Source organism: Suricata suricatta, chromosome 11 (genome assembly GCF_006229205.1).
Source record: "Suricata suricatta isolate VVHF042 chromosome 11, meerkat_22Aug2017_6uvM2_HiC, whole genome shotgun sequence".
Taxonomy (NCBI): Eukaryota; Metazoa; Chordata; class Mammalia; order Carnivora; family Herpestidae; genus Suricata; species Suricata suricatta.
In genome coordinates this window covers 12,765,865-12,789,022 of record NC_043710.1, presented here as the reverse complement: position 1 = coordinate 12,789,022, position 23,158 = coordinate 12,765,865, and the positions used below count along the sequence as shown (strand labels likewise).

Genomic DNA, 23,158 nt, shown 5'->3' with positions numbered 1-23,158 from the left:
TTGAAAATAAAAATAAAATTTTTATTATCTTTCTGTACTCAATTAAAAAGAAAGAAATGAAAAGAAAGCAAAAAGAAAATTGAATAGATGGACCAATGAACAGACTGAAATATGATTGATATTACATCGTTTTCCCCTTGAAGTCACACTACGAAGCATTTTATAGTCCATATACTAAGCAGGCGGAGAAACTTATGGTGTTCCTGAAGGGTGAGGTTGGCTCAGTTAGGCCGGGCTTAGTGTAGGGGCTCTGTTCTTTGCTAAATGGTGCTGCTTAGCTTACTGGGATGGATTGTCATTGCACCTGTTGGTGTGTATGTGCATGCATCAGCAGGGTAAAAATGGTGTCACCCAGGAATCCATTCTAGTATCAGAACACTGTGTTCTTCCCGACAGAGAGTTGCACACCCATTATTTGTCTTCAGTTTCAGTCCACTTTTACACTGTTTGTAACCATGTCATCAGGTTGCCAGGAGGCATCTCACTCCTGAGTTTTATCTGAGATGGAGCTCTATTTCCTGACCCCTCACTTCTGAGGGACTAAGGCTTTGACCGGCTCAGATCCTCTGGGGGATGGTCTCACTGAGCAACGGCCAAATGCCAGCCACACCCAGGAATGCTAGTAAGACCCTGCTGCTTCCAATGTCCAGAAACTTTCAGCTAGATGCCAGCCTGTTCCAGAAAAAGTTTACCCTATTGTGTACCAACAGCATTTCCAGGATTATGGAAAATCTCGCTTGGCCAGAGGACTTCCCAGACCCACTCTTTTCCTAGGAATTCACCCTTCCCACCAGAGCACCACTAGGTATTTGATTTGTGGAGTTTCAGACTCTGTGCTCCACCCATTTATATATAGTCTTACTGGAATTTAAGCCCTCTCCTTTTTCTTTTCTCCCTTTTTAGTTCAGTCCCTGTGGCTGTTTCCACCTTTATTCCAGTTTCTCTCCAGCTGCTTTTTTGGGGGGTGCTTTTCCCATACTCCCCTGTCTCCATCCCCTCTCCACCAGCTAAAACAGCTCCCTGCCCTCCGCGTCTCCTCTCTCCCCCAGTTCTCCTCACCGCTCCATGGACCTCCTGAGTTCTGTGGTTCAGGTTGTGCAGATTGTTGTGTTAATCCTCAAATTAGTTTTCTAGGTGTGCAGGATGGTTTAGTGTTGATCTGGCTGTATTTCAAGCATGCAAGACAGAAAAAAACTTCCATGCTGTTCACCATCTTGGCTTCTCCAATAATGCTTTCAATTATTAAAGGAAACTTTAGTGGACAAAATTATTGTCGTGGATAAGCTTATGCTGCCATCTAATGGCCACATTTAGCTATGCTTTGAGGAGAAATTCTTAATATTATCTCACTAAGGAAAGCTATCTACCTTTTATTTGAATACATCCTATAGACGCTGAGACCATGCTAATAGGCAACTAAAAAATGAAAAAGAAGATAAAATACATTTCATAAGTAATGTGAAATTGTTCATGTGGTGGTATTAAAGCACATAGTGTAAAACAAACCTTCATCCGCTGGTTCTAAAGTAATATTAAATATTTAAAACCAGGTTTTTAAGAAATCAGGATATAAGGTCATTTTGAGGGAATCTTTATTAACATGAAATTGGATAAAAACTAATATCAGCCTTAAAAATTAATGAAACTTCATCACGTTCCTTTCAAAATGACCTCAGATGGAGTAAAGAAACGTATCCTGAATCACTTCCTCTATCAGATATTGTGCTGGACTCTAGTTAGAAAGAAGTAGTTTCTCTTCAGGACATGTGAGAAGGAAACGTTTGTCTTTTTTTAGGTTACTAAAATTTTAGAAAATTTGATCAGGAGCAGACAGTCCTCTATGCCTTTTTTACCATCTATACAAATGCTCATATAAAAATTTTACTAAACTAGCAAAAATAACTTTACAACTATCAGTCACAAACTTCTAAGCACTTATCTGTATCCTATTTCTTAATTTGATAATAATAAAGCCCCCTACATAATGTTATCTCCATTTCCTAGAGTATATTAAGAAATATTTATTTACATTTTCTGTATTATTAGATATTGCTTCTTATTTTGCATTTTGCACTATGTAATCTTCCTTGTGAAAGGTGAATATAACTGGGTCATTTCCATCTAAATTCTTTCTCTCTCTCTCCTCCCTCTTACCCTCCCTCTTACCTCTCCTACACATACACAAATCTAAGCATGTTAAAAAATGGGGTTCTCTTTGCATAGTTTCTCACATTGGTAGAGGATAGAAACGTGTGGAAGAGGCATCTCTTTCTTTTTCCAGACATCTTCTTTAAGCCTTTCTCTCTGTTTCTCCAAAGATCCATTTCAAATGGGTCCATCAGGATGTCCTCCATCCTATTATGCTATTTTTTATAGTACTATTTTTAATAGTACTGACCCCTAGCTAATTTTCCTTTATTTATAAACATCTCTATTTCCAAATATATTCCCTATAGAGGAAGGGTCTTTGCCTCTCATATTCACTGCTATATCCTCAGAACTTGATACTGCTACCAATTAGGAGTCAACACTTATTGTCATTGTTAAAGTTGCTGTGGTTTGAATGAAAGTAATGACTTTTGCTTAAAATGCAAATATTCATGCGAGAACCAGGGACTGACTTTTGGTGCAAGCGAAAGATACTTTAATTTCTTTTTCATGTCTTTTCCCTTAAAGAAATAGCCCTTTTCTTCCCTGAAACTCTGTCATATGTACATTTAACATGTAGGTCCTTTTGTCTCCTTATATTTCCTTTCAGTTGGCAATTTGTCTTTTTAACTCTTAAAAGCAGTGCATGTATGTATGTATGAGGTATTAATAAATCTGAAAAAATCACAAGGGTTTGTTTTTGTTGTTCATATTTACTTGGATGACGTAAATCTGTTTCAGAAGTAACTGTCCTTTCAGGTTGGTTGTCTGGACTGCGTTTGCTCACTGTCCCTGTAGTCTCCACACAGGAAGTAGAAATGACCACATTGTGAAAAGGACATATACTTACCATGACATTTGTATGATCCCAAATAAAGTTTTAAAATTTAAAGTAATGTGTATTGCTCTTGGGTTAAGTAGTCTCATCTAATCAGCAAGTATTGCTGTGAAAAAAAAAATAATGCATTTGAATGTTGATAAGATGTTAACAGAGGTAACTGGGAATCTGGTCAATTATGCCAGTATATGAATATATAAGTATAAAACCATTCCAGATCACTGTGCTTTCTGCTAATTACAATCATTGTGAGTAGAAAGTATACTTATTGAGAAATTACAATGGCTTGAACATTGTGATGTTATTACTTTTATGATAAGGGAAAATTGGTTGTAGAAATAAAAAAATGAAAACCATCAAAAAAATTTATAAACTATTTTGGCAATTAAAAATCCTCTTGAGAAGTATATTTAGTAGAAAACAGTTTATTTAAGAATATTTGATTTATCATTTCTTTTAAAACAGGCTAAGATAATATTTAATGTGTAAATTTATAAAATTACATACACACACTCAGAAAATTACTGGAAGAATATAAGCCAAAGATTTAACATAGTTTATCTTTTTGGACAAAATCATATTACAAAAATATATGTTTTTCAAGATTTCACTGTCTTTAAAACATACTGTACACATTTATATGTATCTGAATTCTATCTATACTATACAAATATACATAAATTTTAAAATGTCTGAAATAAGTGTATCACAGTAGGCACAGTTTTTACATGTGATTAGTGCCATTGCGTGATTTTTATCTTCTTTGTGCTCTGCTTTCCAAATATTCTAATAATTAAAACTCCTCCTCCCAAATTTGTTTTTATTGCTTTTCCTAAGCAATAACAACAAAATCCATTTTTTAAATTTAGGCACATAATTTATATTCTTATTAGTTCAATGACTCTTTGATTGAATTTATATATTAAATTATACAGTAACATAAGTAAACTGAAACATCTCTATTAAAAAATTATTTTTGCCTCATCGTTGAAAAACAGTGGTACAACCAAGGGGTTTCTAGAATCTCTGGAGGGCAGAAAGCCTCTCAACACATGCAGTGGGAACTCTTGCTGGGTTATGATGAGAATGCTCTTCCATCAGCATCACGAGATTTGCCTTTAGCCCCATTATATTTGGCTCTGAAATTGCTCAAGTGAGATTCAAGGAGATTGCAGTTACTGACCCACCACCCTGAGTTCAGATGATGGCTCTCTTACAACTCAGTGTGTCCTTTTGGTCCATTTCTTGGTGAGCCACCCACAAAATAGCAAGAGGCTTGGCCAAAGTACAATGTTTACACAGATGATGTCGATGGATTTCAGGGAATTTCTAAGCACCGAAAGAAGACCTGATCTCACCCATTCCATTCTGAAGGTCAGGTTCTTCAGCAAAAGATATTTTAGACGTACAGGGACTTATAAGCAATTCTGCATCCCCTTTGACTGAAACTTTTTCTTAAATTATTTCTAAAACTTCCATTATTTGATTGAGACATAAAATGTTGTGGAACTTGTCTGATGGTGTCTCCCAACATTATGACATGAAGAAAATCTAAGACCCTATGACCCACGCTATTTCTTATCACTACAGCTTCCCAAGGCTACAAGAGCTGTATTATGGGAGAGGGATGCTGGGTTGTGATTTGGATCAATTAGTGTTGATATGCAGAGTGGCCACTGAATGACCATGAGTGAATTCCTTGGCCTTCCCTCCCTATCCTTCTCCCAGAATGCTTCAGAGGTGTTAAGTGCATTATCATTCATGCCAGAGGGAACATGGGACTCACAAAAGTCCCCATGGACCCCAGGCTAAAGCAAAGCTACCTTGATCCCAATAACTCAGATGAAAAGGGTTGGGGGAGATTTTGTTGTAGTGTTGTTTTTTTTTAATGTTGCATACTTCTGCTACTCCAAAATGATAGGAAAAAAACCAGATCAGATTTGTATTTGTACTCTGTAGCATTAAACTTAGAAATTCCTGAAAAAAAAGAAAGAAAAACACTCAATGGGAGAGGGGGAAAAAACAAAGAAGGAAATGCTCAAGAACCTTCCTCTGTAACAAGATCTGTGCTGTAAAGTCACAGCCTAAAACATTGATAATTTTCCCTTCAGCAAGAGAAAGGGAACTCACTTATTTCAAAACCAGCGCAAGCATATACATTTGAGACAGTTGATCCCAGCCTTCATCTAATTAACTGTTTCAAAATTCAATACATAGTGTAAATTAAATGGAAGAAGTTTCTGTGCTAAAATCTGAATCCTTTCCAGAGCATCACATTGGCACTGGTTCCGTTTCTCTCGTTTCCTTGCCCGTGACTCATTCCCGCTGTCTGAGACAGTTGCCTCACTGAAACCATGACTGTCCCTCACCTGTATATCATTTCATGGTCTCAGTATTCAGGTGCCCCCACAATGTGCTCGCTCCCTCTGAACACAAACCACTCTATGACCTCATTGCTAACTGCTATGCAGTGTAGAGCACTATACATAGTGTGGTGGTTCCTCAAAAACTTAAAAACAGAACTACCCTATGACCCAGCAATTCAACTGCACTACTAGGAATCTAAAGGATTCAAATATGCTAATTCACAGGGGCACATGCACCCCGATGTTTATAGCAGCACTGTCAACAATGGTCAAGTTATGGAAAGGGCGCAGATGCCCATCAACCAATGAATAGATAAAAAGATGTGGTATATATACATGATGGAATACTACTCAGTAATCAAAAGTAATGAAATCTCATTATTTACAACAATGTGGATGGAACTAGAGTGTATTATGCTAAGCAAAATAAGTCGGAGAAAGATAAATATATGACTTCGCTCATGTGCGGGGAATTAAGAAGCAAAACAGATGAACATGGAGGAAAGGAAGGAAAAATAAGATAAAAACAGAGAGGGAGGCAAACCATAAGAGACTCTTAAATACAGAGAACAAACTGCAGGTTGATGGGAGTGGGAGGGTGGGGGGATGGGTGAATGGGTGACAGGAGTTAAGGAGGGCACTCTTCGGGATGAGTACTGGGTGTCATAACTGGGTTCCATTCCTGAAGCCAGCTCTACACTGTATGCTAACAAACTGGAGAATTCAAAACTAAATCATTAAATAAAATAAATTTAAAACAAGAAAAATTGCAATATTCAAAACAGGTTCATGATCCCAAGAAGGGATGATTGTGACACATGATTCCATCAATACTGCCAAAGAAAGCATCAGTGTTTCCAGCAAACTCCATCATGAAATTTATCAGGGCACTGACTTGAGATAAATTTACATTCTAGCTCTCTCTGTATCATTACTGAGGCACGTTTTACTCTACCTTTTCCCCTTATGTCTTCTATAATCTAGAGATAAATTTTATATTTTTAGATCATGCTCAGCATGCTCAGGGCTCAAATGCCCGCAAACTCTAACATGCACCAAAAGTCACTTTTCAAAAATCATTTTCTCTTCCCTGAAATAATTATAATACATCTTGAATCACTCAAATGTTTTCTGAGGGACAAAAAAGTATTAAAATATTTTAAACTTTATTCTATTGTATTTTTTAATTGTAACAACAAAAGAAAATGAAAATAAGATATATATTTTCTGCATTTCAGTTTAGCTCTGACTTCTCAACAACTATTGCCTCTGACTTTTTTAGAATTTTCTTGTTCTCTCATTCACCTGTTTGCATTATATTTATAATTTGTATAATAAACAATACTTATTTATTTTTGTCTGAAAGAAATAGAAATAACTAAATATCAAATATTAAAGTAATAGTTGGAACAACTTCAAAATCAAATATGTAAAGAGGCATCTCTCTTGTCATTTGTCACTTGGTGGAAGAATAAAAATATAAGATTTGTGTTGTCAGTCTTGTTCACCTTCCGCTTGTCTATTTCAGTTTTCTTTTCTGCAGTGATCATGACATTGTCTTCTTAGATGACAAGAATAAAAAAAAAAGAGGCATCAAAATATTTAAATAGGAGGAGTCGCTCTAAAGAAATTATTTGTACCTAAGTAACCTGCTCAGTTTGCTATGTCCAATTCTGTGTTTAGACCTGGGGGACATGTGTATCATTCCAATAAATCTCACCTGGTCTGGACACGTATATTGGTTCAACTAGTGTCATACCTTTAATAGCTAGATGATTCCAACACTATATTTTTATCTCAATCCCAACAATGAAAATGTTTGAGAAAGTAGAATTACTTTGACTCTGGTGACTGTTCTTATCATCCAAAAAACACATGATTAAAATGGGGCTTTAAAAATAGTTTTTAAAACAAAGGTCATATTGAAGGTTTCAAGGATGCTATACGCCAAATTCCTGCACATTTGTTTAGCATCTTCAGATGATGACCAGGTAATTAACCATGTCTAGAAGCTTTTCTCTTTATCTATTTTGTATTCCAGATAGAAATTTAACTTCTGATGCAAAACTTCCCCCTGACAACCGTTCTGTGCATGGCAGCTTTCACTTCTTTATTTCTCAAGCTGTAGATGAGAGGATTCAACATGGGGATCACCGCTGTGTAGAACACCGACACCACTTTATTGATGTCCAGAGAAAAAATTGCACCTGGTCGCACATAGATAAAGAAGAGGGTCCCGTATAAGAGGGACACTGCTGTCAGATGGGAGGAGCAGGTGGAAAAGGCTTTGCGCCTCCCATCGCCAGAGCGGATCCTCAGGATGGCAGCGAGAATGTAAAAATAGGAGATTATAATGGTCAGACTACTGACCACCAGTACGGCCCCAGCCACAATGAAAACTAACAATTTATTGATCCGGGTGTCAGCACATACCAGAGAAAGAAGGGGGGACATGTCACAGAAAAAATGATTAATAACGTTGGAACGACAAAAGGGAAGTCGGAAAGCAGCTGTTGTGTGAGTCATGGTGCTCAGGAACCCAACAGTATAGGGTCCAACCACCAGCTGCATGCAGAGTCTCTGTGACATGGCGATGGAATATAATAACGGGTTACAGATGGCCACATAGCGGTCATAGGCCATGGATGCCAGGAGAAGGCACTCAATGGCCACAAAGAACCCAAAGAACCATTGCTGCAAGGCACAGCCCAGGAAGGAGATGGCCTTCCTCTCAGTGAAGAAGTCAGTGAGCATCTTGGGACCCACTACTGAAGAAAAGCAGATGTCCACAAAGGACAGGTGACTGAGAAAAAAGTACATGGGCGTGTGAAGGCGGGAATCTATCTGGATGAGAATAATCATACCCAAGTTTCCTGTCATAGTAACAAGGTAAAAAAGTAAGAAGAGCAAGAAAAGGAAGACTTGTATCCGAGGATGGTACTTCAGGCCTACGAAAATAAACTCTGTGATTCTTGTGTAGTTCCCATCAGCCATTGGTTGTGCTGTTCTCTAGAGTGAGAAAAAACAGAACATTGATAATGCATACAACTTTAAATTATTTAAACGCATAAGATAACACACAAGAAAAGAAACTACCAGTCCAATTTGGGAGCATTGGTATAAAAAGAGACTAAATTAAAAACTACCAAAACAAATATAGTAAAGCTCTTAAGAGCAATATGGTTTAAATGTTTTAAAGAGAAAATTGGAACTAAGAATTGGGTGACCATTAGAAAACCTATAGAATTACTCACTACATTTACATATTAAAATAAAATGCATTATAATTATTTCCAAAGAATTTTTTAAACAAGTTGATAAAATGTGGCAAGGAAGGAAGGAAGAAAGAAGGAAGGAAAGAAAGAAAGAGGAATGAGGGAGGAAGGAAGGAATAATGGAAGAGAGTAAGGAAGGAGAAAGGAAAGAGGAAAGAGGAAAGGAAAGGAAAGGAAAGGAAAGGAAAGGAAAGGAAAGGAAAGGAAAGGAAAGGAAAGGAAAGGAAAGGAAAGGAGAGGGGAAAAAAAAGAAAAAGAAAACCAAAAGCCTTTCCAAGCTGGAGACAAAAAGGAATTACTTACCTTGGTGAAAAGGATGTTCCTCTAGCTTCTAGAGACTATATGTGTGCAGGGTAAGCCCTGGGAACATTCACACTATAACCACAAACTATATATTCTCACAGTGTGTACTATTTAAGACTATACTGAAGAACCACATCCAAAATACTGAACTATAAAAAAAAGAAAGAAGATGTAAGAATCCTAGAAAACAGAGATAAGTATTTGCAAGCAAAATAGTCATCCACATAGAAAGAGTAAAATAGTCAACCAATAAGATAATTTTTTTAGAAAAAAATGAAAGAATTCAAAGTAGCAGAAGATCAGTGTAAAAGAAGTCAACAATAATTATCTGTGAATTATAATGGAATAACTTATATTCATCAATACAAATTGATAAAATAGCCATAAATAAGCTTAACAAAAAAAATTCAAGATTCATATGAAGAAATATATAAATTATTGGACTTTACTATACAAGGGAAGAAATGCCTAGATCAGTCAAAAAACACACTTAATGTATTTTTAATGTATTTATTAAGATTCATTTCTTTTAAGATAGTAAAAATTAGCTCTAAGAAAATGATATTTCTCCCACAGATATGCTACAGCTGTAAAGTGTCCTAACAACATTTGGTGGAGGACTGGGGGGTGACAAATACTTGATTACTCAATGATAAACTTTATTTTCTGAAAAAACAGACTATCTACAATTTTTGTTTGAAATTATATCAGCAAGATGAAACGCCCCACTGGGTCTGGAATATCTAAGTCATTCTGACAGAGCAAAGGAGTCTCAGTTCCCAAAACGAGTAGAAAACTCCACATGATAGATGTCTGGATACAACACTCTTCATCTATCTTACCTTTGTAGTTTTCATGAAACAGGACCCTGTGCTACCTTTGCGGATAAGACTGTTCTGATGTTGTGATGTTGGCTCCTTTAGACACAGCCCTACTTTGCTTTGAGCTCATCAAAATTTTCTCAAAATCCTATAATAACTCTAGGTTTTCTTTGTCCAATGAGACATCCATGGTTCCAAGTGTGTGTGGCCTCCCTCATTGCAAAGAGTCAAAAGCTGATTGGCTCAGACTACACACTTGATCCTGGCTTTAAGGATGATGAGGCTAGGACACCCACCACATCATTTAGTAAATTTAATGCAATTCTAACCAATTGAAAACATTTAATTAAAATATAATTTTTAATGAAACAATAAATTTTTTAATTCATGGAAGAGAAAAATGCTCAAAGGAGCAAAGAAAATTTCAAAAAAGAAAATGAAAGAAATGGGATGTGCTATTCCAGATATCAACACATTTATAAATAAAGCTATCATACTTAACCAATAAGGTATTATTACTAGAATAGACAGGAGACAGGAAAACTAGAAAAACCTTAGGCAGACCAAGATGTATATGTCAATCTAGTATGAATAAATGTTTTCTTTCAATCAGGAAAGTAAAGATTAATTACTCCTAAAAAAAAGTGTTACAATATTTGGATGACCATTTCAAAAGATAGATAATATTAAAATTCCACCCACATTATTAAACTAAAAAGAAAAATTCTACTATAAACACAACAATAAAACACTGAAGAATAGTATTATGATTTGTTGTAGGGATGGTCTTCTTAAACAGAACATAAATATCACCTGAAGAAAATGTTGAAAGTTTTACTTCATCATAATTTTAAGTAAACAGATATATAGAGCCAACATATACTCTAAGTAAAATTAAGACATGCAGATTGAAAACCTACTGAAACATGTTACAGAAGATTAAAGTCAGATCACACAAAGAACTACCACACATTATCCACTAAAATAGCATGTATTCATTGTAATGATAAGCAAAAGATACTCAAAGTCTTAATAAATATGAAAAGATGATTGATATCCCTTTAATATCCCAAATAATTACAGAAACCAAATTGAAACAATTATATACTCTTTCACCCTTCAAATTGGCAAGATATTAAGAAATGTGAGAATATACTGAGAAAGCAGGGGAAGAAATTGGTGATCACTGGAAATCACTAGCTGTAGCATGGGTGTGGCCTACAGAAGGCGATTTTTTCCTCTCTCTTGGAATTTCTTTTTAAAAAGTGATTACCTGGGGTGCCTAGGTGGCTCAGTCGGTTAAGCGTCTGGCTTCAGCTCAGGTCATGATCTAACGGTTTATGGTTGGAGCCCTGCCTGGGACTCTATGCTGACGGCTAGCTCAGAGCCTGAAGCCTGCTTCAGATTCTGTGCCTCCCTCTCTCTCTGACCCTCCCCTGTTTGCGCTGTCTCTGTCTCTCAAAAGTAAATAAAAAACATTAAAAAAATTTTAAAGTGATTATCTGATGACTCAGAAATTCCATTACTTTGTATCTACCCTGAAGAAACACAAAATGGAAAAATACTGATTTTACTATTGCTTCAAATGATAAAAAAAAAATGGGAATCCACATAAATATTCTCCAAAAAACCATAACAGTAAATAAACCTTGGTATGTCATTCTGTGGAATATTGTACAGATATTTAAAAATTAAATAATAGGTTACCAAAGGGGAGGTGGGCATGGAGCCTCCTTGGGACTTTCTCTCTCTCTCTCCCTCTTTCTTCCTCTGTCGCTCCTTTGCTTAAGTACAGGTGGTCTCTCCTTCTCCAAAATAATAACAATAATAATAATAAATAAAAATTATAAATAAATAAAGAGCACCTGGGTGAGTCAGTTGGTTGAGGGTCCAGTTCTTGATTTTTGGCTCAGGTCATGATCTCACAGTTCTTGGCTTTGAGCCCCATTGGCAGTGCAAAGCCCGCTTGGAATTTGCTCTCTCTCTCTCCCTCTCTCTGCCCCTCCTTCTCTCTCTCTCAGGAAAAAAAAAATAAACTTAAAAAGATTTAAGAAGCAAAAGTCTGGAAAGATAACGCAGAAAAGGAGTATTCATTGCCTCTGAAAAGAGAGAAACAGTGAACTGGTATGTAGGTAGGGAGTCAAAGGGGTCTCTAGATTTATCTGCAAGTTTAAGATTTTATTACAAGGAGAAAATACACTTGTACTACTTTTGTAATTAAAAATCATCTAGGGGCACGTAAGTGGCTCATTCGGTTAAGTATGCAACTCTTGATTTTTGCTCAGGTCATGATCTCATCGTTCGTGGGACTGAACCCTGCTTTGGGGCTCAGCATGACGTCTGCTTGGCATTCTCCCTCTCTCTGCCCCTCCCCCTTCAAAATAAATAAATAAAAAATAATCTAAGGTGCGGAGGACCAGCCTACGCACCCCAGTCGAACGGTCCCCGAGTAGGTGGTTGGTGTCGGCGAAATATCTATAGGAAGGAAGACAGACAACATGAATGGTGGTAAAACCACACTTTACTAAGAAAGTCAGTGTCTTTTATGCCATAGGGGATTACACATTTTTTTTCTCTTTAATGATTACAAAGCTAGTGGTCCTTGAGAGAGTAAAAACATGCTCTGGGAAGGATCATTTATTTTATCACAAAAGAAAGAACAGCCGTGAGAACAGAAGTAAAAAAACAGGAATGAGGGAGTCTGTCTCTCAAAGATTTTTCTTTTCTTCAAGGCCCTTTAGCAGCTATTTCTGGGCAAGATGTTTATCATACAAGGAGTTAATTTTAAACAGAGGATTGTGTTTGCCCCAACAGCAGGCAATGAGCTGGGAACAGAAATAATGTAAGGGAAAGCAGGTGCCACTAACTGACCCAAGTTGATTCAAAACTTAAAGCTATATGCCTTTTTTGCTTTTGCAAAGCAATGAGAAAAATCATAGACAGGTTAAACAGAAGCCACATGTGCAGCCCAGGAGGCCAAATGTTGCTTCACAGCCTTTCGACTTGTTCCACAACTTCCCAAAGTTTTTTCTCCTGAGCCCCAGAGGCATAGCCATCAACGGTCAGTCTTCTGTGTCTGGGAGGCAGTGCCATCAAAGGTCGCTCTATGGGAGGTTTTTTGGCCTACTGGGCCCCAACACTAAGGAACTCCCCCCAAAAAGTAATCTAAAGCAATTCCTTAAAGTATTTCAGCATTTAAAAAGAAAAAGAGAAGAAAAGAAAATAGCAATAATCAATTGGGAGAACAACAGGCAAGAAATATATGAAGCCTAAGAGGGAGAAAGTGAGAAACAAGTACAGGCTATGCATTTGAAGTTCAAGATTTCTGAAATTCTGAGAAGCAGAGAGAACTCTAGTCCCAACCTCATCCTTTATAAATAAGAAAACTGAGGCTCCAAGATGTCTGACCCAGGACCACAGAGATGGCAGCAAAGATATAGTCACTTCCCACCCTACAGTTCTAAATTAGAGTTGGCTCCATGGTACAACACATTCAAGGTTACAATGGAGAGGGGACAAGGGACAAGTATTTGCAGAGTATGCATGACTTACCAGATTCTGTCCCAGGTGCTTTGCAAATGTCAGCCAATTTGATTTCTGCCCAAGCTTGGGTAAGAAACGTTTTGTAACCTCCATTTTAAAGAACAAACAACAGGGACGCCTAGGTGCCTAGTAGGTTAGAGGGTTAGGTGTACGACTTCAGCTCAGGTTATGATCTCACAGTTAGGGAGTTCGAGCTCCACGTCAGCCTCTGTGCTGACAGCTGGGAGCCTGAAGCCTGCTTTGGCTTCCCTACTTGCACTCTGTCTCTCTTTCTCTCAAAAATAAATAAACATTTTAAAAAGGGTTTTTAAGAGCAAACATTCAGGGCACCTGGATGGCTCAGTCGGTTGAGCCTCTGACTTTGGCTCAGGTCAGATCTCACGTTCGTGGGTTCAAGCCCCTGGTGGGGTTCTGTGCTGACAGCTAGCTCAGAGCCTGGAGCCTGCTTCTGGTTCTGTGTCTCCTTCTCTCTCTGCCCCTCCCCCTCTCATGCTCTGTCTCTCTCTGAATCAAAAATAAATAAAACATTTTTAAAAAAGCAAACAATCAATGCTGCCAAGTGTGGAAGGTGATATCTGAAGGGCAGGACCTAGTTATCTCCAAAAAGTTATCTGAGATTAAGATACTGTCCTATCTGAATACAGAGTATCCACCCTTTCAAAGACATCACTCCTCCAAGAGGGAAACTTCCATCTCTTAAAGTCTCAACCTAGTCCTACATGCTCTTTGAGGGAGACAGAATCAGTCAAGACACATACATAAATTTATCAGTGAAAGGGCTGTTGATTACAAGCAGGGCAAGGAGGCCCCAGAGAAATCCCGTAAAGAGTCCAGCTTTGCTCAAGTGCAAGGGTTCTCTAAGATCTGCACCTGTGCTCCCATTTGTACCCCATGCTTGGAGTGTGATGCTTATAATGCAGGGCACCATTCCATGCAGATGACACCACACCTGGAGAGGATGACCCTGCCTCTCTCTCTCCCTGTTCTGGGCAGTCAGTGAATTTGAAGAGAGATTCCACTTGACTATAATCTCTTTGTGCATCTTAGCAAATTTCACATCATTGCATATTAGGTTTGCTGCAACATCCTAACCAGTTATGGTCTGACAGTGGATATTTCTCTATGTCCCAAAGAAACACATTTCAGATATCAGTCCTTTTTTTCCCCCATCAATCCATTTATTTTGAACTTCTCGAAGAGCAAACAGAAGGACAGAGATGGATTTTTAAAAATGCTTTAAACTTACATTTCAATGAATTCCTGTCTTCTCCCGAGGATCAAAATTAAAATGGAGTATAAATTTGCTCTTCTTCAGCCTGTGTTCTTCCTTCCCACCTTCATCTGCGCCTCCACACAGAGAAGAGGGCCGACTTTCTTAGAATTACTTGGTTTTATTCTTAAGTTGTCTTCCCAAGGAACTGGTAAGATTCCACTTAAAGCACATTGTCTTTTCACGTGGATGGAAGTTTCCAGAATTAATTACATCATTTTGTAGTTGTTGTTCTGGAAGAACTTATGTCCCGACACATACCACACCTTGGGAATTTTGTTAAGAGGGAATTCAATTAAAGTGTTATTTCTGTCCTTAAACTCTAAAAACTCCACTGGGATCCACTTATTTGCCCTCTGTGCTTGACTTGAGTAAACTCTTAACTTCTTACCTTCTTCTTAAATATATATGTATATATATATTTAATGAGTAAACTTCAGTACAATGTTGTAACAACTGCTGAGTTGTCCCCACAAGAAGAACCACAAAGCTTCTGCAACTTTTGAGCCTGAGATTATTACAGTTGAAGATGAGCCCCTGGATAGCTTACCTGGCATTGTGATATTTCATCTTCCTTTTCTGATACTCATAGGAAAATCATGAGAATCATAATCATGAGAATCTCTGCCATATTCAGTGAGAAATTGAGAGCGGTTTCGCTGAAACATGCAAGCCTGATGCTATATTTTTTTCACCTTTTACTGATGAATAACACACAGAAAAGTGCAAAATTTTTACGTGTACTTTTCACTGAATTATTGCAATAGGAGCACATGCATGTAAGCCACCACCCAAGTCAGGAAACAGAACTTCTCCATCCATCTCATATTTGTGAAACTCATCTTTTACTGAATAAATCTCTAGTTCATGTATTTATGGATTCCAGTATTCCATTGTATTAATATTCCACAAATGATTTATCAATTGCTTTATTATTGGACATTTGAATTTTTCCCAGTTATTAGCTTCTGTGATTTTTTTTCTCCAATGAGCATCCAATGAATGCCATGTGTTTTGATGTTCATGAGCATGCATTTCTCTTGGGAATATACCTGGGAGGAAAATTTCTTTGTTATTGGGCACATATATGTTCCTGAGAACCGATAATTCAGGAAGTCTTCCAAAGCTCACTGCTTACACTTCCATAAATAGTGTATGAGAGTCAGCATTAGCCATTTTAGCCATTTTTTCTGAGTGTAAAATGGCATCTCATTGTGCCTTTAGCTGCCATTTCTAGAGAGACTGAACAATTTTGCAATGTTTATAAGCTATTTCCAAAAACACTTTTATTAATTGGCTGTTGAAGTGTTTTTCCTGCATTCCATCACTGAATTGTCTTTTGTTAAAAGTTACAATAGTTATTGGGGCACTTGGGTGGTCAGTCAGTTAAGCCTCCAACTTTGGCTCAGGTCATGATCTCACAGTTGCACTGTCTGTGTCTCCCTCTCTCTCTGCCCCTCTCCTCTTCATGCTCTGTCTCTATCTCTCAAAAATAAATAAACTTTAAAAATGTTATAATAGTTACTGATGTTCTTCAGATAAGTCACTGATATGCCTTATAAATAACTTTCCCTTGCTATGGCTTCCAAGTTTATGCTCTTAAGGATAAAACCTAAGTCTTTATTTTAATATAGTACAGAGAATCAATATTTTTCTTCATGTTTAGCATTTGTGTAGCCTACTTTTGTTTTTTAATTTTCTACCATACATCATAAAGATAGTCTCCAGTATCTTCTAGATGCCCTAATTCTTTGCCTTTCATATTTCAATCTCCAAATAATCTGGAATTAATCTTAATGTGTGCTGTGAGATGGGGGTAAAATTCCATTTTTCTTCCCACTTGGACATCCAATGGATTCAACACCATTTTTTAATCCATTCTTTCCCCACTACCATATTCTGTCACCCTTGTCATAAGTGAAGCATCCATATATTGGACTGTACATTGTTTAACAAGACCTATTCTTTAACAATAGGTATGCATTCATTAATATACCTGGACACTCTAATCTGTCCCACTGAGCCTTTAGTCTATTATTTTTTCTTTTTTTAATGTTTTATTCACCTTTTGAGAGAGAGAGAGAGAAGGGGAGGGTCAGAGAGAGAGGGAGACACAGAATCGGAAGACAGGCTCCAGGCTCTGAACTGTCAGCACAGAGCCAGATGCAGAACTTGAACCCACGAACCATGAGATCATGACCTGAGCCAAAGTCCGACTGAGCCACCCACGCGTCCCGGGCTGTTAGTCTATTCTTGATTCTGCCTTAATTACTATAGTTTTGTAAGTCTACATTCAGTAGAGGAAGACCTCTTACCTGGCTTGTTTTCTCCAAGATTAACTGAGATATTCTGGGCCCTCTGCCCTTCCATATGAGCCTCAGAGTCATAGCAGTATCTTGGGATGATGTGAGTCTGGATTCCCTTTACCACGGATTCTTCAGTGTTGCAGGACCTATGTTGACAGCTTCCTTTCTCACTATAGGAGCATTATAAGATTCAACAGACTTACCGGTTTACCATCCCCACCCAGTCCCACGTGCACCCACTTCCGCACAACCCTCCTGACTTTCCCGTCTCACTTACTGAAATACTGGAAGTCAAAATCTCATCTGTTCTGCAAGGTATTGCTTAATTATAACCTCACCCAGGAAGCCTTCCTTGATCCCTTTTAGGCAAAAAAATGATCACTTTCTTTGAGTTTTAACAGTATATTTGCCTCTCTTCTGTCACTTAGTATCATATGTAAGAGGTGATTTGCTGGGTTCTACTCCCAAAGCCAAGGCCTAACTGTAAGCTATCTGACTTGAATTTAAAGAAAAAGAAAGAAAGAAAGAAATGCCACAATATATCATTCTTTGTTCATGATTTCCTTCACTAATAAACACTTTAATAGGTCAAGAGTCATATCTTAATGGCTTGAACTGACATTATCAAAAATCCTACCAAGCATATGCCTCCATTTCCTGAATTGTTGAGAAAATGAGGATGCTGATTACACCGGAAGAACCTGGTAGTCAAGACAATTCACTCAAAGAGTAATTTGAAATATTGATGTCAAAATGAAAAATACTCTAAAATTAATGAAAAGTGTTTATCAGAATCAATGCAAATGTTCTTTTCCCAAATTGCACTGCATGGAAAAGCCAAGTAATTGCCTTTAGCAGCTTTCCTTCAAATTATTTTTAGTTACGTAATTTTACAGAACTCATCAGGTTTATTATCTTAAATAATAACTGTCTACATCATGTTGATCTCATTTTTGTCTGGAATAAGCAAATGTGAGCCCAGAGAAATATTGAGGGAAAAAAAAGAATGGCAAGTCTTGTACCAATGTTGGCCTTACCCTAACTGTGTGATAAGACTAGAGCTTGGGAGACTCAGAATGGGGTCCGCTAGCACCTCCATCATTTATTTGGAAGATACTATCTGAGGCCTGTGGCTCAGTCTCTCAAAACCTCAAATTCCCCAGCTAAAGTGGATCAAGTAATTCATACCACAAATGGAAACTGAAATACTCAATGAAGTATTTACAAAACTCATAGCATAGATCCTCAGCAAATGTATAAAATAGTCTTATTATTAAAGAATAAGTATTTTGTACTCATGGATGCTTTAAAAATTATATTAGCATAGAAACAAACAAACAAAAAAACCAAAATAACACAACTGAGGGCCCAGGAAAGAAAACACATACAAACACACACACATCACAGATTAACGAGGACATGCTTACATGTCAATTCTTCCCTTTGCAGAATACCATTCTTTAGGATTGACTTTTATTGCATCAGAGTTTCTGTTGTAAGCAACAGACCTAGGAAATTCACCAGAAGTATTTTTGGTAGTTCGGAACATTACCTGGGCAAAAACCTGGACAGCTCTGGATGTCCTAGTTGCAGAGACCATCTGTCTATGTGGGGGACCATGGTGACATAAATGTCCTCCAGCCATTTCTCTGGCTTTGCGTCATTCTCCTTAAAACTCAAAATCCAAGAGAAATCGTTTAAGTTTAGGTTGTATGTGGGAAGTCAATTATAATGCTTCCAAGTCTTATATCAGTAGCTGAGATATTAGACCTGTAAAAAGACATCAGGTGCTATTGTAAATATAAGTAGAGTAAGTTCTTATTCTTATTCTTGTTACTATTGCATGCCAAACTCCATGTAAAGTCATACATGTATTTATGTGCATATGTGTATTATTCAATCCTGATGCATTTTGTCATTTGCATATAAGCCATAATCCATGGAAAGAAACAGAACCAGAGTTGGTTGTTGAACCTGTGCCTGTCAAAATATAATATTCACTGAATAAAACAATGTAGGATCGACCCTATATCTATTGTTCAGTCGACAACCGTACATTGAGCACCTATTACATGCCAAGCTGGGGCGTCAAGCATAAAGTGATGGCCATGAGCATCCTTCTCTCATGAATCTCATTGTCTACAGGGAGAGACACACAATAAGCAAATAGGTAAGTAAATAATATTCAGGTGTTTTTAAGTACCTGGAAAAATAAAAATGCAGAAAAGATAAGTGGTTGAGATATGGGAGAAGCAGAGAATTATTATTTTCAGTAAAGAGGTCCAGATGATCTCTCTGATGATACGACATTTGAGCAGAGACTCAAAGGAGGTAAAGACTGACCTATGATGAGGAAGAGGAAAATGGACAGGCCACCTAAGACCCCAAGAATGACTCAGCAATTCTGCTGAGGGACCTTCTAAATGGTGCACATACCACTGAAGAGGAGTGTGGCCTGAGCAGTGTGCTCTCCCCTCCCCCACAAAAGGCAATGAGATTTTACTACCATGATAGTCTGCTCAGTTTTGTACGGTCCTGTTTTCACGGCTCGTGGAGGTCCGGGGTGACTAGGAAACAGACCGTCATCAATCCAGTGTAAAGTGCTTGGAAGGTCTTACAAATCTATGCAGCAGAGTCCTCTGGTGAAAGATAACTATTTTAGGGGCGCCTGGGTGGCTCAGTAGGTTATGCGTCCAACTTTGGCTCAGGTCATGTGAGCTCAGAGCCTGGAGCTTGCTTCAGATTCCATGTCTCCCTCGTTCTCTGCCTCCCTGTCCCCACTCACTCTCCATCTCTGTCTCTCAAAATAAAATAAAAGTCAAGAAAAAAAAAAAAGAAAGATAACTATTTCAATCTATTCTCCAAAGTGATCACTTTTATCAGCACTCATAAAGCCGATAATAAATCACTTTCCCTGAGGCACTTGGGTGGCTCAGCGGGTTAAGCATCTGACTCTTGATTTCCACTCAGACCATGATCTCAGTGTTTCTGAGACTGAGCCCTGCAGTGGTCCCCACACCGACAGCAGGGAGTCTGCTTGGGATTCTCTCTCCCTCTCTCTGCCCCTCCACTGCTCGTATTCATGCTCGCTTGCTGTCCTTCTCTCTCTCAAAATAAGTAAACTTTAAAAAATAAATAGGGGTGCCTGGGTGACTCAGTCAGTTAAGCCTCTAACTTCAGCTCAGGTTGTGATCTCATGGTTCATGGGTTTGAGCCCTGCATTGGGCTCTGTGCTGACAGCTAGCTCAGAGCCTGGAGCCTGCTTCAGATTCTGTGTCTCCCTCTCTCTCTGACCCTTCCCCGCCCATACTCTGTGAGTGTGTCTCTCTCTCAAAAAGAAATAAATGTTAAAAAAAATTTTAAATAAATAAATAAATCCCTTCTCTCAAGAAAGTGTTACATAATGTCCTCATACTTTCAGCCTTGCATGCTCCCAAAACCTTCATCATATAAAGGAATGAAGAAAGCATCCTGAGGACCAGAATCAATGAGCTTACACACTTTTCTCCTGTGCTAGAAAACCAGAATCATCTGTTACTACTGTGTGGGGCCCTTTCTCCTTTTATGATACAAATAGTCACCTCTAAACTCCATGCAAAGCCATGCTATAAAAAGAAATTTTTTCAACCTTCCCAATCTCTATTTTATTTAAAAGGACTTTCTTTTATTACCTTTGCTAAAATATGCTCCTTTGCCCTCTCTCTTAATTCCTTCAATAACATCATCAAAGAAATCATCATGAATGGATATGGAAATGTTTTTTAATCTTTTTGTTTTTCTTTCCACTTTACCAGCCTATAATCTCCAGGAGGACTTAGCCTGTCAATGTGAATAGTCCTCGGTAAAATGACAGGTGCATAAGAGACTTAGGTGGACTGAGATGAGCACTGGAGATTATATGGAAACCAACTTGACAATAAATTATAATTTTTAAAAAAGAGAGACACAGGTAAAAAATTGTTTAATTATTGACTGTAGTATTCTTTGACTCCCATTTCCTCTTTATGAAATAGCATTTAGACCCACATCATTCCCCATCACAACACAAAAATTGGGATAAAGCATGAAGAAAAACAAGCAAGACAAGCCAAAATATTTTAGGGCCTTAGAGACAACTGACATCTTTCAAAGTCAGTGGACTAAAAGAATGCTTTTTAAAGAAAGCCTTCAAGGAAAGATAGAGTGTGGTCCTTGGTGAGTCTTGGAATTGCACAAAAACATGGTTTATCCCCTCATTTCTTAGATTTGTTGCTACATTTTAGAAAATTAAGCACACAAGCATAGTTGAAAGAATATTGTACCAGCAGGAAATAGAAGCATGGTCCAAGTTATGAAGTCATGGGCATCGATTCTTCCTCTGAAGAATGCCAGGCTGAACAACTGTAAAACCAGAATTCATACCCTGCCTATGACACAAAAAATCAACACTCTATTAAAGGATCACAATGCATTCTGCATTTCACACACAATCACAGAATTAAAGTGACAAAATGTCAGCAAGCTGTTATATGAGCAGAGAGGATGAGGGATGTAAAAGGCTTTTGTAAATCACCTACTCCAGATATGTAGGTAGCTATGGCTACATACTTCCTGAATAATTCACTGTTTTTCCATTTTGTTGTCATACAATTGGCATATCACATTGAATTAGTCCAAGGTGTAAAACATAATTGTTTGATATATGCATGCATTGTAAAATGACATCTGCAATAAATTTAGTTAACATGAGTCACCTTATGTAGTTTCCTTTTTTTTCTTGTGAGGAGACCGGATTTCTTTTATTGGGCCTCACAAGTCCTTTTCATCAGCAGATTGGTCCTCTTTGTCATGCTTCTATTTCATCACACTGGGGGCCGGGGAGGGTATCACTTGGAGATACTTACTCTCATTTGGATGGATCCCAGACTTCACACCTAATGAACATTTTTTCTCAGCCACTTGTCCTTTGTAGATATTTGTTCCTCTTTCTCCACTGCCCCCAAGATTCTCTGTGAGGTCTTTGCAGAGAGAAAAAATGCATCTCTCCTTCACAGTTTCTGCTGCACAGATGTGACTCTTTGGTCTTTTTGTGGTATCTGAATGTTTCCTCCTGTTTCCCATGGCACAGGGCTGTATATGGCCATCTGTAAGCCTTTGTTGTATACACCCATTATGTTCCAGAGGGTCTGTGTGCAACTGAATATAGGCCCTTATGTCATGGCTTTTATGAGTATGACATTGACATTTTGCTTACCCTTCTGCAGTCCAAATATCACCAATCATTTTCTCTGTGATATTTCCCCTCTTCTTTCTCTTGCATGTGCAGACACCTTCATAATACAGTTTATAATTTTCTTTGTGGCTGGATCTATAGGAATCCTCAGTGGCCTCCTATGTAGTACCGTCTCCTAGGCTAGAAGATAATCTTGGAACTGGGCTCCTGCTATGCTCCTTCCTCCCCGTCCACATCGCTGCCAGCTGTCACCACAACGTCTCAAACACTGTTGCTAGTGTGACCTTAATGCATATCTTGAAGCAGATCACTTTTCCGCCTAAAAGTCTCTATATCTCCCCATCCACTCAAGGCTCCAGTCTCCCTTCCAAATACTTCCTACTCTTCAGGGTCTTCCATCACCCTCCCCTAACACACACTGAGCCCTAATAGCACCTGCTTACTCAACCTTCCTTGAGCGCAGCTCAGTTCTAGAAAAACTCAGTTTAACTTTCCTCCCTCTGCCTGGAATACATCCATACTCTACTGATGCTTGTTCAAATTCATCCATGCTTACAATTTGAATCCGGACTTGTTACTCTGTGAGTCCTCCCCACATGTCCATACCCTACTGCCCTGCTAGGTCTCATCCGTCTTTCCCCCATGCCTTTGTATCATCTTTTTCAAAAAGCGCCTGCAGTTCTCTTAATTCTTACTTATTCTTCTCCCCTACTAGGCTTGTGACTTCCCTGGAAGATGGGGACTCTGTCTTGGTCATTGTTATATTGTTGCCAAGATGTAGTAAATAGTTAAAGAAGTCTGCCAGGTGTCTCCAATGCACCATAGCTAAAGAAAGACCCCGGATTCCATCCCCCACCCACCCACTTCTCTGTCATTACCCTGAGCGATTCTGTTTTTCCAGTCTTCCTCTTTTTGGTAGATAACACCACCAGCCACCCAGTTGCTCAAGGTCCAAACCTGAGTCTCATCCTTGATTCAGTTCTTTCCCATCCCCAATCCTAATCCAGCCCATTGCCAAATGAGCCTTACCTCCAAAATCTGTTTAAATGTGTCCACTTCCCTTCACTTACCCTGCC

General features: G+C 38.2%; 1 protein-coding gene and 1 pseudogene across 1 annotated transcript; one reads left to right on the top strand and one right to left on the bottom strand.

The window, feature by feature from the left end:
- Window positions 1-7,401: 7,401 nt before the first annotated feature.
- LOC115271951 (olfactory receptor 1009) lies at window positions 7,402-8,944 on the bottom strand. Its single transcript, XM_029914929.1, has 2 exons — window positions 8,931-8,944; window positions 7,402-8,361 (listed from the first exon to the last, which is right to left on the bottom strand). The coding sequence occupies exon 2, from the start codon at window positions 8,344-8,346 to the stop codon at window positions 7,402-7,404; it is 945 nt and encodes a 314-aa protein (XP_029770789.1). The 5' UTR covers window positions 8,347-8,361; window positions 8,931-8,944.
- Window positions 8,945-19,156: 10,212 nt separating this feature from the next.
- Window positions 19,157-22,261, top strand: LOC115272406 (annotated as a pseudogene).
- The last annotated feature ends 897 nt before the right edge of the window (window positions 22,262-23,158 follow it).

Coding starts and splice junctions, on each gene's coding strand:
- LOC115271951 (XM_029914929.1), bottom strand. CDS start 8,346: ATGGCTGATGGGAACTACACAAGAATCACAGAGTTTATTTTCGTAGGC.